At 50.0% G+C, this 14,448-nt stretch overlaps 4 protein-coding genes across 4 annotated transcripts; 2 read left to right on the forward strand and 2 right to left on the reverse strand.

Annotated features, from left to right (window-relative positions):
- Window positions 1-55: 55 nt before the first annotated feature.
- On the reverse strand, window positions 56-1,250 carry N7525_000860 (putative RTA1 domain protein; the record flags this gene model as incomplete). The annotated part of the gene is made up of 4 exons (XM_002561914.1): window positions 56-803; window positions 874-1,023; window positions 1,073-1,172; window positions 1,226-1,250. 4 exons carry the CDS (start codon window positions 1,248-1,250, stop codon window positions 56-58), a joined length of 1,023 nt encoding a protein of 340 aa, XP_002561960.1.
- A 764-nt stretch (window positions 1,251-2,014) lies between these two features.
- Window positions 2,015-4,716, forward strand: N7525_000861 (uncharacterized protein; the record flags this gene model as incomplete). Its single annotated transcript, XM_002561913.2, has 6 exons — window positions 2,015-2,365; window positions 2,424-3,474; window positions 3,521-3,648; window positions 3,702-4,226; window positions 4,278-4,338; window positions 4,397-4,716. 6 exons carry the CDS (start codon window positions 2,015-2,017, stop codon window positions 4,714-4,716), a joined length of 2,436 nt encoding a protein of 811 aa, XP_002561959.2.
- A 383-nt stretch (window positions 4,717-5,099) lies between these two features.
- Window positions 5,100-11,240, reverse strand: hir3 (putative transcriptional corepressor of histone genes (Hir3); the record flags this gene model as incomplete). The annotated part of the gene is made up of 4 exons (XM_061211693.1): window positions 5,100-6,425; window positions 6,485-6,640; window positions 6,692-6,914; window positions 6,979-11,240. The coding sequence occupies 4 exons, from the start codon at window positions 11,238-11,240 to the stop codon at window positions 5,100-5,102; spliced, it is 5,967 nt and encodes a 1,988-aa protein (XP_061070919.1).
- A 356-nt stretch (window positions 11,241-11,596) lies between these two features.
- Window positions 11,597-14,064, forward strand: N7525_000863 (ChAPs family protein; the record flags this gene model as incomplete). Its single annotated transcript, XM_002561911.1, has 7 exons — window positions 11,597-11,619; window positions 11,746-11,875; window positions 11,956-12,080; window positions 12,134-12,414; window positions 12,462-13,405; window positions 13,465-13,839; window positions 13,897-14,064. 7 exons carry the CDS (start codon window positions 11,597-11,599, stop codon window positions 14,062-14,064), a joined length of 2,046 nt encoding a protein of 681 aa, XP_002561957.1.
- Window positions 14,065-14,448: the final 384 nt, after the last annotated feature.

Consider the following 14,448-nt stretch of genomic DNA (forward strand, 5'->3'; position numbering starts at 1 on the left):
GAACACAAGTAATATCTGAGTGCCAAAAAGGGAGATAAACCAACACAAAATGGGCTTATACCCCTACCCCATGGGTAGTTTTAGCAGTGGTGCCCTCTCTCCGGGTTGGGTTCGCTTCCCAATAATTCTCTTTCTTGCCTCGCTTAACGATCAGCCCGTAGACATCAAATGGATCAATAAAAGTCTGGAGCCAATGACGGGGATCGTCATAGCCAGGGCCCTCAATCTCCGTGACACCATCTTCGGCGAGATAAATCTTGTTTGACCGCGGAAGCCAGTGCATTGGATGAAAGACATTCAGCAAAGTGGTATTGCTGTACATGAATACCACCTCAAAGAACCAGAAGAACCACTCCTGTTTCAATAAAGGACTGATATTCTCGATGTCACTGTAGGCATCCAGACTCGCGGCAGTAAAGTATTCCACGGTGCGGAAGATGGTGCGGATGGTAATGAGGGTACAGCTGCAGTATAAAACTAGTAATGCACTCTTGATCTTGTGGTTCAATACGCGTCCTCGGACGCAGTTGAAGTGGAATCGGCCGGCCAAGGACACAAAGCCTACCATTAGAAAGATTTGCATGATAAGCGCTGCCTTCAGTAGTGCCTTTCCGGTGTTCTGCGAGCTGACACTGGAGTCTGTCCTTGCGACCAGGACCGCCCCATTCGCGGTGATGCTCTCAATAACCACGCCCAGGGCGATGAAGGTCGTGAAGACGCGGCCAGGGTGGATGGGGGAGTGGTACGGGATGTAGTAGAGTATGCGACCCAAAATGAAGAAGTTAGCACCCTCATACACTGGTCTAGGACAATAGAAGATAGCTTGTCAGTAATGTCTCTCATGATGGGACAGGTATGATGGGTACTCCTTACGGTCCAGCGAGGAGAAGCACAGTGCTTGCAATAAAGATGCCTATATTGCCCCACTGCCCGAACGCTCCAATAGTTCGGGTGATGAAACCCGCCGTGAACAGAAGGGCAGACCATGGAAGAAAGCCGGTGACTTTCCAGGACTTATATTTGCTATGGAATCTTGTTAATTTGATGGTTCATAGTGGGTAGGCTCACATACTAGCACTGATACCCATGGAGGCCGCCGGAAATAGCGAAGAGAATCGCAAAGGCAATTGCAGCGCCTTTGTTTGGTGCGTAGAACCACAGGCTTCCCTCTTCTTTGTTTCGTTAGAAGAATTATTGATTGTGATTGGTTTAGTCGACGACTTACGATATGCTGACCTTGCCTCGAGCATGGTTGTTGTAGATCCACCAACTATATATTTTTGGCGCAAACAATCAAAGCTTGGGTAAAAGCACTTCTGTGTAGCTGATGTATTGATGGAAGTTGAGAGCATGTATACTTTGATAAAGTCTAGCTAACTATACGGGGGGAACGTTACATATATATATACAAATTTTGGGCAGTGCTTTTCATGCGAAACTATAGGTATATGACCTAGACAGTGTCCACTTCAGGCAATTTCGTATTCCTTGCAACGCCTCGTGAGGTACATGGTCCCTTAATCTGCCATTCACAAAGAATGGTAGCGGATCCACGATTGGGTATAAAATTGACCTCGTATTTCCACTGGCTTTGCGGCTATGCCGAGCCGCTCAATACGAAGCTTTCACTGCCACCGATCCTCGATTTATGATTCGCCAACCTTCTTCTCACGCTAGTCCAACCTAAGTAACTTCGTTTTCGCTTGCTTCAAGTGAATTGGATAGGGTTATAGCGTCATCAAGATACAACACTAACCAAGATATGTGGACATAGTACGACACAGTACTCCGCGGAGATAGTGGACCTACCTATGTTGTATAGGGCAAGTCCCATGGATATATAGTTGCACGTGATATTCTTGTTGTCGGGGTAACCGACAGCCTAAAGCGGTAAGCGCAATGTTGATCTGTGGACGTTCTGGACTTTCCAACTTTGCCTGCTTAGCGTATGTTCCCCAACTTCAAAGGTTCACGCTTGCCCTCGTGTTGTCTAGATACTCATGAGCCACACAAAATGCCGCCCAAACAGCCCCAGACATCGTTGTTCCAAGTTTATCTTCGGCTCCGGCCCCCGATGGCCCAAAAGCCCAATGAATCTGACCGTTTCTTGAACGTTGAGCTGCCAGACGTTTCGCAGGAGGAAACTGAGATCGTTTCGCTGGGACCAACGCATATTACTCTTCAACCACCAAATGACACGAGAAGACGCGCCGTCGAGAGGTTTGGTTTCACAAAGGTCTTCGAGGAGGCCGCTTCGCAGCTGGATGTCTTCCATGACACTGGAATGGAGCCTATCATACGCGGAGTGCTGAAGGAGAACCGTGATGGACTTGTCGCCACCCTGGGAGTTACAGGCAGCGGAAAGGTCTGCTCCCACATATTGCAAATATCGTGATGACCAAGCTAACGGGTTGGTTATACAGAGCCACACCATTCTAGGATCCAAGACCGAACGAGGAATGACCCAAATGGCGCTTGACGTTATCTTTCGCTCCCTAGAGCCGACAACCAAGACCGACTACGATAGCATTACCCCTGTAATGCTTGCCTCGCTGGCTGCCGCGGACGCTTCTGAAGCCCAATTGTTCTCCGCCCAGACATTTTTGGAAGCTGTATATGGCGAGCCGAATGGACGCACGTCGAGAGCGCAAACTCCCATGAGCCCATCTCGTGCCAATACCCCTTTGATGGTACGAAGCCCCTTTACCTTGAACTCCCCCCAAGGATCCCCGACCCCGCGGTCGCGCACCCCTGGATCTTCTCTCCCAATCCCGAGATCTAAACCCGGAAGCCCCCATAAGGCGGATTCATCTCCCATCACCAGTTCCAATGACGCTGCACGAGCTGGCTTTCGCCAGGTCTCGACTGAGCCCTCTGGATGGATCACCCCAGGATTTTCGAATCCTATCCCCTACACCCATTCCAATCTATTTGAGCCCAAATCAGCTAAATCTCGACTTTATGTCTTTAAGGAACCCACCCCTGCCTTGAACTTCCCCCGCCGTCACATACGTGAACGACCATGCGCCCTTCCTAGGTTGCCCGATATGAGCCACCTTACTGTGGATATGGATTCAAATGCCGACTATGTCGTTTTGGTGTCCATGTATGAGGTATACAATGACCGAATTTTTGATCTTCTGTCTCCCTCTATTGTCTCAGGTCAGGGCACCATGTCCCGCGGAAATAACCAGAAGGATCGCCGACGTCCTCTGCTCTTCAAGCCTACCGAAGGCTCACCGGATCGGAAACTAGTTGCAGGGCTACGCAAAATCGCTTGCAGCAGCTATGAGGAAGCCCTAGCTATCCTGGACGTTGGTTTAACCGAACGCAAGGTAACTGGCACTGGGATGAACAGCGTTAGCTCTCGAAGTCATGGCTTCTTTTCCCTGGAAATCAAGAAGCGGACATGGTCAAAGCGAACCGGTGAACACAACTGGGCTGGAAGCACCCTCACCGTTGTGGATCTTGCTGGTAAGTATTTGTATCCTTACAGTAGGGCCGCCACTAACTAATCTAGGCTCCGAGCGTGCGAGAACGGCCAAGACAGCTGGTGCCACACTCGCCGAGGCTGGTAAAATCAACGAAAGCTTGATGTATCTTGGCCAATGCCTGCAGATGCAAAGCAACATACAGGATGGAATGAAGGTGTGTTTGAGCTCATCGTCGTGTGTTCCTTTGGCAGCTGCTAATCTATGAAGACTGCTCTCGTTCCTTACCGGCAATGCAAATTGACCGAGCTTCTGTTTTCAAATTCATTTCCGTCGCCTCATCAGATGTCTAAAGGCCAATATCCCCAGAAGGGTATCATGATCGTCACCGCTGACCCCCTGGGTGATTTCAACGCCACCTCCCAAATTTTGCGTTACTCCGCATTGGCTCGTGAGGTTACTGTACCGAGAGTTCCCTCGGTCTGCGAATCCATTTTGTCCGTCGCTTCTGGAAGTCACCGCTCAGCCAGTGGCTGCACTTCGCCGAATTTCGATTCATCCGGAGAGCTCGAGAGAGCTGCTGCTGAGATCGCACGCCTCACACGTGGTTGCCACGGCCTTGCTGTCAAGCTAGCCGAAGAAGAGATTGCACGGTCTGATGCTGAAATGAGACTGAGAGCTGCTGAAGAGAGATGTCTCACGATTGAGCAAGATGTGAGGGAAGAGTGCTGGGCAGAGATGGATGAGAAGACGGAAGAAGAAAGGCGACGCTGGCAGAGGGCTTGGGATGAGCAGGTTCGTAGCGCTCGACCAGCTCACATTTTACCAAACGCTAACAATTTTCAGATCGGTCGCAATGACGAGCACATCGATAAGAAGGTTGAGCTTGTATCCCGTGGCTTCCAAAGTAAGTTGGCCCATGAGGAGCGAAACTTAGGTACTGTTGAACTAACCTCTATCTCCAGTATTTGAAGATTCGGGCCCGAACGAAAGAGTGGAAGAGCTCGAGCAAGAAAATGACCAGCTTCGCCGCAAACTCGCTGCCCTTGAGCGTGAGACGCATAACCAATCCCCTACAAGAAAGCATAGGCCCAAAAATGCCACGCCCGCGCGGTCTAATCTTCTCGGCCGCGAGAGCGATATCGAGAATGCCTTGCAACGCATGGATCAGTTGAAGCTCGCAGATACCATGTTTGCTCCTCCATCGCCAGGAGCCCCGCCTATGAAGAGGACCAGGAAAATGGGAACCCGGAAATGGGACCTCGCCCCAGAGGACCAGATCTAAGCGTCCCTCTCTCCTCCCTCTCCTCGATCATGACTGTTACGATTTATTCATTCTTCTTACGCTGCTTGAGATACAAGACCTTTTAATTGCTGGGTTTACTTCTTTTCTTTTCTTTTTGTTTAATATGGAATGATATCCCTTGGCTAAGGCGTTCGGAGGTGACTGATCCTTGTGTTCAATAATTGTTGATATTTCATTTCCCACTTCCAGATTTGAATTTTGCGAATATTGTATATGCTAGCTCGTAAGCCATCAAGCCACCTGTCTCTCAACGCCATCCTGTAGTTTGAAACGATCCTGTCTTGAAGAGAACACCCCATGTGCTCCATAACCGAAAATAAAAAAAGCAAGCAAGTCCCCTCCTCGGATGTATAGCAGATTGCTCAGGACTCAGAGGGCGTAATGTCCATGCCATCTTGTTCCCCGGTATCTCGCTTGTCAGCGACATGCTCAGTCTCAGTATCATTGGCAGACTGGTCGGCAGCGGGAATCTCCTTCTCCTCTTTATCTTCTTCCTCTAACTTAGTTTCCTCATCCTGCATCTCCTCATCGTCATCTCCCTCACCCTCAGCCACACCATGATCACCGTCCCCATCCCCATCGCCCTCCCCCTCGCCTTCATTTTCATGGACCCCTTCATCGTCCTCGCCGTCACCTTCATCCGCACCTTCATCACCAGTGTTCCCTTCCTCTGCATCAGTAACATGAGGGAAAAGCACCGAGGCCCCCTCATCACCTAGCTTCGTGTCATCATTCTCGCTCAACCCAGTCTCGTCAGCTGTGTCATGTTCATCCATTTGCTCAGCCGAGCCATCCCCAGTAATAGAAACCTGCTTAGCTGAACTAGGAGGCGCAGAGCTCGGCCCCGCAGTAGTCGACCCGACGCCCTGCGGAGTTGCAGGCGGCTCCGGCTCGCCCGCGGCGGTTATTTTGCTCGCCACAGTCCGAGGAGCCAGCTTCGTGTTCACTATAGTGTCGGCGCGTTTCTGGATATCGCGGCGGGCGATGCCCTTTGTACGGCCGCGGGGCGCCGGGGTATCAGATGCCGGAACGGATGTTGGAGGGGTTGAGGTCTCGGGAGGGCCGTCGCCTCCCATGAGGACGTGGTCGACTTTCATCTTTTCTTTATTCTCCTCAGTTGCTTGTTCGACCAGGTGGGGCGTGTTTATCTCGTAGAGACGGGCGTAGAGGTCGGCGATCAAATCTTCGAACATGGTGATTTTCATCAGGTTGTTGTTGAGCTTTTTTAGCTCCAGGGCGTCTCGAAGTCGTTCTAAGATGGACCGGCTCTCTAGTCCCAGGTGAGGTAGGCTTTCCAAGCGAGCTGTCTTTGTAGAGAACTCTTCCCATCCGATTGGTTTGAAAACGCTTTCTTCGTGGCCTTCGTTGATCTTGGCTGCGCGGCGGATGATCTTCGCATAAGTTAGGCAAATGTCTTCCCACAGCTTGGTGTGATTGAAGAAATCGCCTTGCTTCTTTCTCACACGGCGCAAAAGTTGATCTAAGCTTGCGCGATCGTCAAGCTGGTCAAGCAAGCCAACGAAAAAGTACACGTAGCGGGTCGTGTAAACGAAATGTCGACCCGGACGTTCGAATTCTGGCCGCCAGACTTGGATTGTAAGTGTCTTGGTGAATATTTGGGAAAGTTCCTGCTTGGCAGCAATAGCAGCGGTTGCGTTTTGTTGGTCGTCGTAAATGACATGCGCAGCCTAGAGGTTGTAAGCAGTATGAACAAAAAAAGAAAAAGATCAAGTCGCGAGTGATATACCTTTACACCCATGCGATGATGCCAGTTGGACTTGTCAGCGCTTTTATACTTCCGAAGGACTTCGAGTATGTATGTGTTCCATCCCTCCATGTTCTCAGGAGGCTCGATCTTACGGGCCCAGGGAGTTGCAAGGAGGGTCTTGCTTCCTTCGGCAGGCTGGTGTTGCTATCAGAATGAGTCCTTCAAATCAGAAGCGATACAACTTACCGTCATGTTTCCCCGAGCAACAAGCTTGTGTACAAAAGAGAAGAGTTTGAAATGTGGCTCAAAGATCGGATCAGAGCGTGAGTCTCGTCGCTGCGGAAGTGCAGCAATAGCATCGAGAACAGCATTTATTACCTCTGGCATTTCGACTCTTTTGGATGTCGTCCTCAAAGAATCATCGCTAGTGAACATTTTCCAAAGACATTTGGCAAGTGTGTAGTGAGTCCTACTAAGGTGTTAGTACTCTTTCAAATGCCACAATTCTGTCAAGTCCCATTTAGACCACTTACATCCATCGCTTAGACTTGTCGATAGCTGCCCGTTTGAGAAGATTGCTAGCAAAATTCCACGTTGAATAAGCTGACATCTCCTTGAAAGGCGTTCCCTTGTACATTTGTTGGCTTTCCTCGCTGCTGAAATGACGAGGGAAGTCTGCAACACTGAAGGCTCCCATGGATAGCGGCTCGCGAGAGGATGAGTACAGGCGGATACCAAAGTCAGAATAAAGATCTGACATCGCTTCTCTGGTCTCTGCCGTTGGCTCTGCACTCCTCATTGCTGTTGAAACAGCCATGGCATAGCAATGAATAGCATTTCGCTGCAGGGCTGCCAAGTCCGACCGGTTGTTATTGATCTTATCAGCTGTCCATGTAATGTCTTCATCAAGCTTCGAGTCATAGGTTTGAGCGAGCCTATACCAGGTTTCCCATCTCCCTGTTCCATGATCTAAGTCCTGCCTAAAGAACCCGATGGCGTCGTCGAGCTCGCTTGTTGAACCAGGGCTGAGGCGCTTCTGGGATCGGAACTTGGTGAGTGCGGCATGACCGAGAAGGAAGAACCAGCCCTTCGCAGCAATTTTCGCATTCTCGGTGGGAACTATAGTCGTCGAAAGCTCTGTAACGCCCTGAACAGCACGGAGGAGGTTGGATGGGTTGAGTGGGGCTTTAAGATATGAATTCACAAGGCGACGATTGAAAGTCAACTGAGGTGTCTGTGAAGAAGCCTTAGCGGGGCCAATCGCTTGCTGCATCTTCTCGATGGTAGTCTTCAATTCGGACTTGGACAAGTCCTTCATATTCATCTTGTTTGCTTGTTGCAGAACAAAGTCGATCATTAAGATCGCTGTAGGGCGATCTAATTTCTCGGGAGGACAGCCATGGTCCACAGTCCCATCGAACGCGGAGAATTTGATACCGTGGAGATCGAGAAGTATTTGGCACACATCAAATTCATAGTCGCCCTTGGTTTCAAGGCCAAAGATCTCGGCTTTCAGAAGTTTCAAGAACCTCTTTTGCGAATATCTGCACATCGATCGGACGCCCAATGCATTATGGACGGAACGAAGGAAATGAATGCGGTCTTCAAGCGGATCATCGAAAAGCTCTTTGTTTTGTGCAATCGCTTCCATGAAAAGGGTGTATTGCAAGATCCAGCAGCGAACATATAGCTCTCGCATTCTTTCTTTCATGTTTTCAAGCGATTTCGCCAACGAGCCTCGGAAGTCGCGACCAGAAATCTGGCCTACTCGCACCAAGTCCTCGTAAAGAATAAAGCTGTGCAAAAGCCTCACGAGGCGGGCTATAGCAGACATTGAGGTTTGTAGATGTTCCATGTCAAGACAGTCAAATACTTGTTCCGAATCTTCGAGAATAAGCAGTATGGCTTTGGCCACAATGCCGTCCAGGGCTTTGAGCCAGCCCAGCAGAGCTATTTGACGATGCTGGCTTGTTTCTTCGCTGTGTTTCGCTGCCTCGAGTTCTGCCATTACCACTTCGATGCTTCGTAAATAGCAAGAGACAACTTTAGGCGGGTAATCAATGGCTTGATATGCCTCCTGGAGTCGGCGCCAGAGGAATAGCCGCAATGTAGCATCTCCTCTATCGAGGAAGGCAGCCATTTCACCGAGATGTGAGGTAGGGTGATCTACGTCATTCTCCGTCGGCGTCTCGGCATACTCGATCGATGAGGGTTCAAGGATTGGCTCTATTGCTTCGATGAGAGTCACAGGATCCTCAGAGTCTGAGTTGAACACCTTGGCAAAAAAGTCCATGCACTTGAGCTTCAAGACCTCCTGGTCTATTACAGCAGCGGACAATTCTGACATAGTAGTGTTATTTATGAGACTGACACTTGGGTTGCCAAGGGACTGAAGTATTTGCTTCAGATCATGAAGACAGAGCAGGATGTGTTCTCGCTGTGCGTCCGCAGCAAGATTGATATGGAATGCCGACGCCCACAAATGGCGCAGAGTGAGGTTTGATTGGGATTCGCCAGATGGGCAGTGGCTGACAAAATGATCTATGGATGACCGGGCTAGCATACCCCAGCGAGCCAGCCGATCACGCTGCGCCAGTCTTGTCTCCTGGTCTGTCTCGCTGCCAAGACCCTCAACTGAAGCAAAAACATCCAAATGAAGCTCGTAGATGGCTTGTATCATCTCAAGTTCGAAGAAGTCTTTAGCTTTATATTCAAATGGAGCTCCATCGCTTGACCCAAGAATTCGAGCTTCAAGATTGGAGATCACTTCGCTGCACGCCTGGTAGATAAATCCATCATCCCGAACTAAAAGCTCTACGACTGTCTTCTTTAGCTCTTTTGGCCACATAAAACAGACGTAAGTCGACTTTGCTGTCGACCAGTTCGAAGACGCTTGACCGAAATCCGGCATAAGAAGACATTTTAGCCATTCGAACGAAGTTTCATGGGGATGCAGCCAGTCAGAGTTGATGGCGCTGGAAAACTTATAAAGTTGCTCCCCAGAAGGAAGCTCTTCCTCGATAACTGGCTTCCGAACAGCTTTTCTTGAGTGCTCAAGGAAAACAGCCAATCCTGACTTGCTTGTGCCACGAATGTCCTTCAGTGGAGATAAATCATCCTTTTGCTGCATCAATCGAGACTTTTCATCATCCCATGTCTTGATGAGACCTCGGAAATCCTGAAATAATCGTGTTTCCAGATCCTGGGGTGTATCGGTTGAGTCATTCGCAGGGCACTTTTCTCTCAGAGCCTCAATGCTACCGAGCGCATCGATACCGACCTTCGAGAAGAGAGAGTCGACAGTGCTGAACATCCAATCATCGGCGTTGATAAAAATCTCAAGACGGTCTCCGTAGTACTTGTCTTGATCGAATGCAACTTCTTCGGGTGGTGCCAGAGTGTCAGCATTTGACTCCCGGGCTCGGGTTCGTCTGCTTTTCATGCGGCCACCCTCCGGCTCTTCGTTCGCAGCTGATGCAGACGATCTTTTGCGAATGTCCATTGCAGAGTTCGTGTCAACTTCTTCCGCGTGATTCCCATCTTGTTCTGTCTGTTGATCTTGCGGCTGCGTCGATTGACGTTCCAATGACTCCATCAATTGCTTTTCGGCGCTTTGATCGATGGAGGAGTGTTCCTCACCTGGCTCAGAGGGCTCTTTCGCTGGCTGAGGCGAAGTCTGTTCAGGCTTGCCATCATTTTCGGTTATCTCAAGTATCACGTCGGCAACCTCATTGCCACCCTTGTTTCCACGCCCCTCGGTATCTATGGTCATTTCCGCATCCTCCGCATTCGCGATCGGTGTAGTTGGAGCATGGGAGCTTCCAGTCGGTAAGATAATACGGATAGACCGAGAGGGAACAGCAGCGAGCGACTCGTCGTCTTCATCGTGGAGTGCTTGGAGAAGCGCCTTGCCAACTGACTCCCAGGTTGGGTCAGCAGGGCTTATCTCTCGGCGAAAAGCGTGCAGGGCAAGCGGGCCCTTTGACGGATTTAGGCGACGCAAATCAGCGGGAAGGGCGGGCAGGTTTGGATATGGATCTTCATGCTGTTTGAGGTATTTCAATAAAGCTTTCTTTGGCCTTTGATCGGGGATTTGCGAGGCAGATAACTTGTCAAAGAGGGACTGCAGCGTGCTTCGCAGGCGCTGCTCCGCAAATATCTCCTCAAGGCCAAGCTGCTCTGACCGTAGTTCCAAGCGGTTGTCATCGTCCGCTAGCACACTTTCCAAGCAATACCGAGACAAGCGGTAGCTGTTTAAGGAACTGCTGAGCCTTGCGCTTTGCCTCCAGAGGTTGAGATCTGAGTCGTCTCGTTCCAAGGCATCCCCAAAAGATCCTAAAGCTTTCCTTGATGCCTCCGTCAACTTCCTTTGTGTTTCCTCCTCGGATTCGGGGGTCTGTGGCGCTGTTCGTATGGAGTCTTGTACTGAATCGAGGACAAATTTGCCGTGGTTTTTATAGGATAGATATAGCATTTGGAATAGACTGGAGGTGGAATCGTTGACGTTGAACTCGGCGATTGGTTCTGTAGCAATTTCATCGTGCGCATCGTGTGCATCGTCGAATGCACCCCTTTTGAAATCGGAGATAGACTCTGGGTATTTGAAGATCTCGGAATTGAGAAGAGCTTCATAGGCCTCAGCAGCCTGGGAGTAGTGCTCTGGCCCTTGTGAATGCAGCTTTAAGGCATTGTGGTAAAGCTTCAAAGCTTCCTCGATCTGAAGCTCCTTGGTGTCATCAACTTCCTCTTCGACAGCCTCATCGGGCTCAACATTCAATGCGACCCAGCTCGACATGGTGTGAGCTCCACGTGGGTCCGTCAAGTATTAGATGGAAAAGAAATATCAGGCGACAGCATCGGGCAAGATACCGAGACCTAGATGCGACAATAATGAGCGAATCAGTTGGTTATCGCGGGCAGACACACGTTATCACGCGTTTGAACCGATCGGGGAAAGTGTTTTGGGGCCTTGGTGCCTGAATGCCTTGTGGCCTAGAACCCTTTTCTTGGGGAGTACTGGCAGTTGGAGTATTCTTAGATCACTTCTTCACTTTCCCCCTCAGTGCAACCCCTGAAACGTCTTACGATTCACGCGGAATTCATAAATTAAGATACCCTCATCTTTGATTCTATCGCGCTTGTGCAGGCGCCATGGTTGCGCCCGCTGTTCCTGAGTACGTGCTCCTATCCCCGTTTACGTGTTCCCCGGGTTGCGTATGCATGGCCATTGTTCGAGATTGGCGAGAATTGCCACTACGAAAATCACAGGAGTTGTGACTGACATTGTGGGCATTATTTAGGATCCACGAGGAGGAGGATATCTACGTTGCGGTCGATGCGCGAACGGAGTCCTTGCAGAGCTTGCGAGAACTAGGCCCTCCAGACCTGGTCTATTTGGTCAAGCAGCCTAAGGCCAATTCGACTCGCCAGGTAAGATATAAGATAGCAACTTCCCTTCCAGATACAATCTACCATGTGTGAACAATTGGTTGAGTTTATATCTATTGCAGACCGGAGTTTATCATCATGTCACCGGAATCGATGCCTCCTCGTCCGCTAGCTTAGCCGCCTATGTCAATACCCTCACATTCTCTCCTCTCGACAAGACGCATAAGGTAGTTTCGGGAATCTACTGGTTAGAAATCTATCTTGGTACAGTGTTTGATTCAGACGCTGACATTTATACAGTTGCTACAATGCATTCTCTCATCTCGATATGCGCGTCGAAGTCAAAATTCCCGGAAGCCTGGAGAGCTACTGCATTGATGAGCGCGGTGACAAACGCGTTGCTACCGAGGCTCTTTGGCTTGAGACCTTCCTTTGCGCCGTACTGAGGGCTTATCTCTATGCGGACGATGGAAGCGGAGATTCCGTCAAGAGGATTGTTGGAGTCCGACGATTCAACCCCGTGACAAACACAGAAATGGAGCACAAGTTCTTAGATGCCGCTGAGAAACTTTTCTTTTTGGGTATGGATTTCAAATGGATTTACATGTTGTGTCTCTAACAACATTAGGACGCCAACTGAGCTCTGATCCCGAAACCCAAGTCCCTAACACTGTGAGCAACCACCTCACATCCGGCATCCTGAAATACATCCACACGACTGGTCGTTATACTTCTGGAATCAACTTGTTTGAGAAACTCCGTACCAAGGATGTGGAGGTCTCGTCCCTCCTGGCTCGTGTACAGATTATGGCAGACGAGGAGGTGCAAGCGGTACGCCTCATGTACGACGCTTTACAAGATGTTCCAATGGACTATGCTCTGCTTGATTGCCAGGCTAGTTTCTGTCAAAGCAAAGGTGAAAGCGAAATGGCACTTGAGTGCGCCAAGCGTGCAGTTACTGCAGCTCCCAGCGAATTCAGTACCTGGGCTCGCCTCGCAGAGGTATATGTCAGTATGGAGCGCTGGGACCTGGCGCTTCTGACTCTCAACTCTTGCCCCATGTTCACCTATCAAGACAAAGATACCCCTCGCATGCCACAACCATCACGCATCATGCTCCCAATTCTTGCTGAAAGCATTCTCGATGAAATAGATGAAGGCCAGCCCAAGCAAGGAGACCCGCACGACTATGTTCACCCTTCACTTCGAAAGATCCATGCTGCTAATTACCAAGGTACTTTCTTGAAGGCCTATAATCTTCTGACAAAAATCGCAGCTGCCATTGGATGGGATCAGCTACTCAAGGCTCGCAGCCAGGTTTTTGTGATGGAAGAAGAATACCGTGTTGAGCGACAGCATGTTTCTAAGCCCGCAACATCATCGGGAGCGGAGACCAACGGCAACAGCCCTGGCCACGAAGATGACTCTGGCTCTGTGGCTGGCCCCGGCCCGGCCGAGCCGTCGTCGGAAGAAATTGCCAATGGAGATGCGGGAGAGAACCACACGGAAAGCCCCCTCGAGCGGCCGGAGCAAACAGTAGCATCCGAAGTTGTCAAGTCTGGCAAGGAAGATGTATGTTGCACACCCATCAGGACGTACTTGGTTATATATGCTAACTTTTTGTGTCACAGCCCGACCCATCTCACGCCTCATACACGCAATTCCGAAATAAGCGATTGTGCGAAAGGTGGCTGGATAACTTGTTCATGGTACTTTATGAGGATCTGCGCATCTACACTATCTGGCGGACCGAGATGGCCCAGTTCCGTCAACAAGCCATGGAATACAAGAAATCCGCCACCGAGTGGGAAATTCTTGGTGAGCTCGCTCAGCGGCTGCACCATTTCGACGAAAGCATCGAGGCATACCAGAGCTGCCTAGCCACTCGGTTTTCGCCCAAGGCTATGCGTGGGGTGTTGAAGTTGTACGAACAGCGAAATGACACCAGAGGCATACTCGGCGCATTGATCCGCCTCATCGCCTGGCAATATCGCTGGTACTCCGAGGTATGCTCTTTTCCCTGGCTAATGTCGCTTTGACCATTATAACTAACAAACCATCAGTTTTCACCTGAGCTCTTGTTCCTGGTTCGCAAGCTAATCGAGGATGAGGGTGCTGTCAAGGTCCGCAGCATTGTCCAAGCGACAAACCTCCCGCAACCCGTCCTCGACCTCACACACCAGTACTGTCAACTATGCGCCACCTTCCGCAGCAGTGGTAGTGACACTTAAATATGTTGGCGATGATCAAACACACACTGAGTTGGAAGACGGTCATGTCTTCCCCTGGATATCAAGATAGAAAACGGGGCGTAGGCAAGGCTAATGACCATCCTTGATGACACCTCTTTTGTTTTGCACTTTCTCCTGGTCCGGTTATTAGGTAGTTTTTTTAGATGGTATATATTTTCCATATTCCGTATCTGATCGCGTGTCCCATTTTAACATGATAGGTGGACCTCTACGGAGTAGTTTGGGGTTTGTATCCATTTAGGCCTCGACTTCTACCCAACGCTAGTATATGCATCGGAACCCACAGTGGAGAGAAACATAGGACTCAGCCAGTAGATGACCTCCAACGGCGATTTATATGCACGTCCTCTCCAAGTCCCCAGA

Source organism: Penicillium rubens (genome assembly GCF_028828025.1).
Source record: "Penicillium rubens strain IBT 27055 chromosome Unknown utg000001l_segment0_segment0, whole genome shotgun sequence".
In the NCBI taxonomy this organism is placed as follows: Eukaryota; Fungi; Ascomycota; class Eurotiomycetes; order Eurotiales; family Aspergillaceae; genus Penicillium; species Penicillium rubens.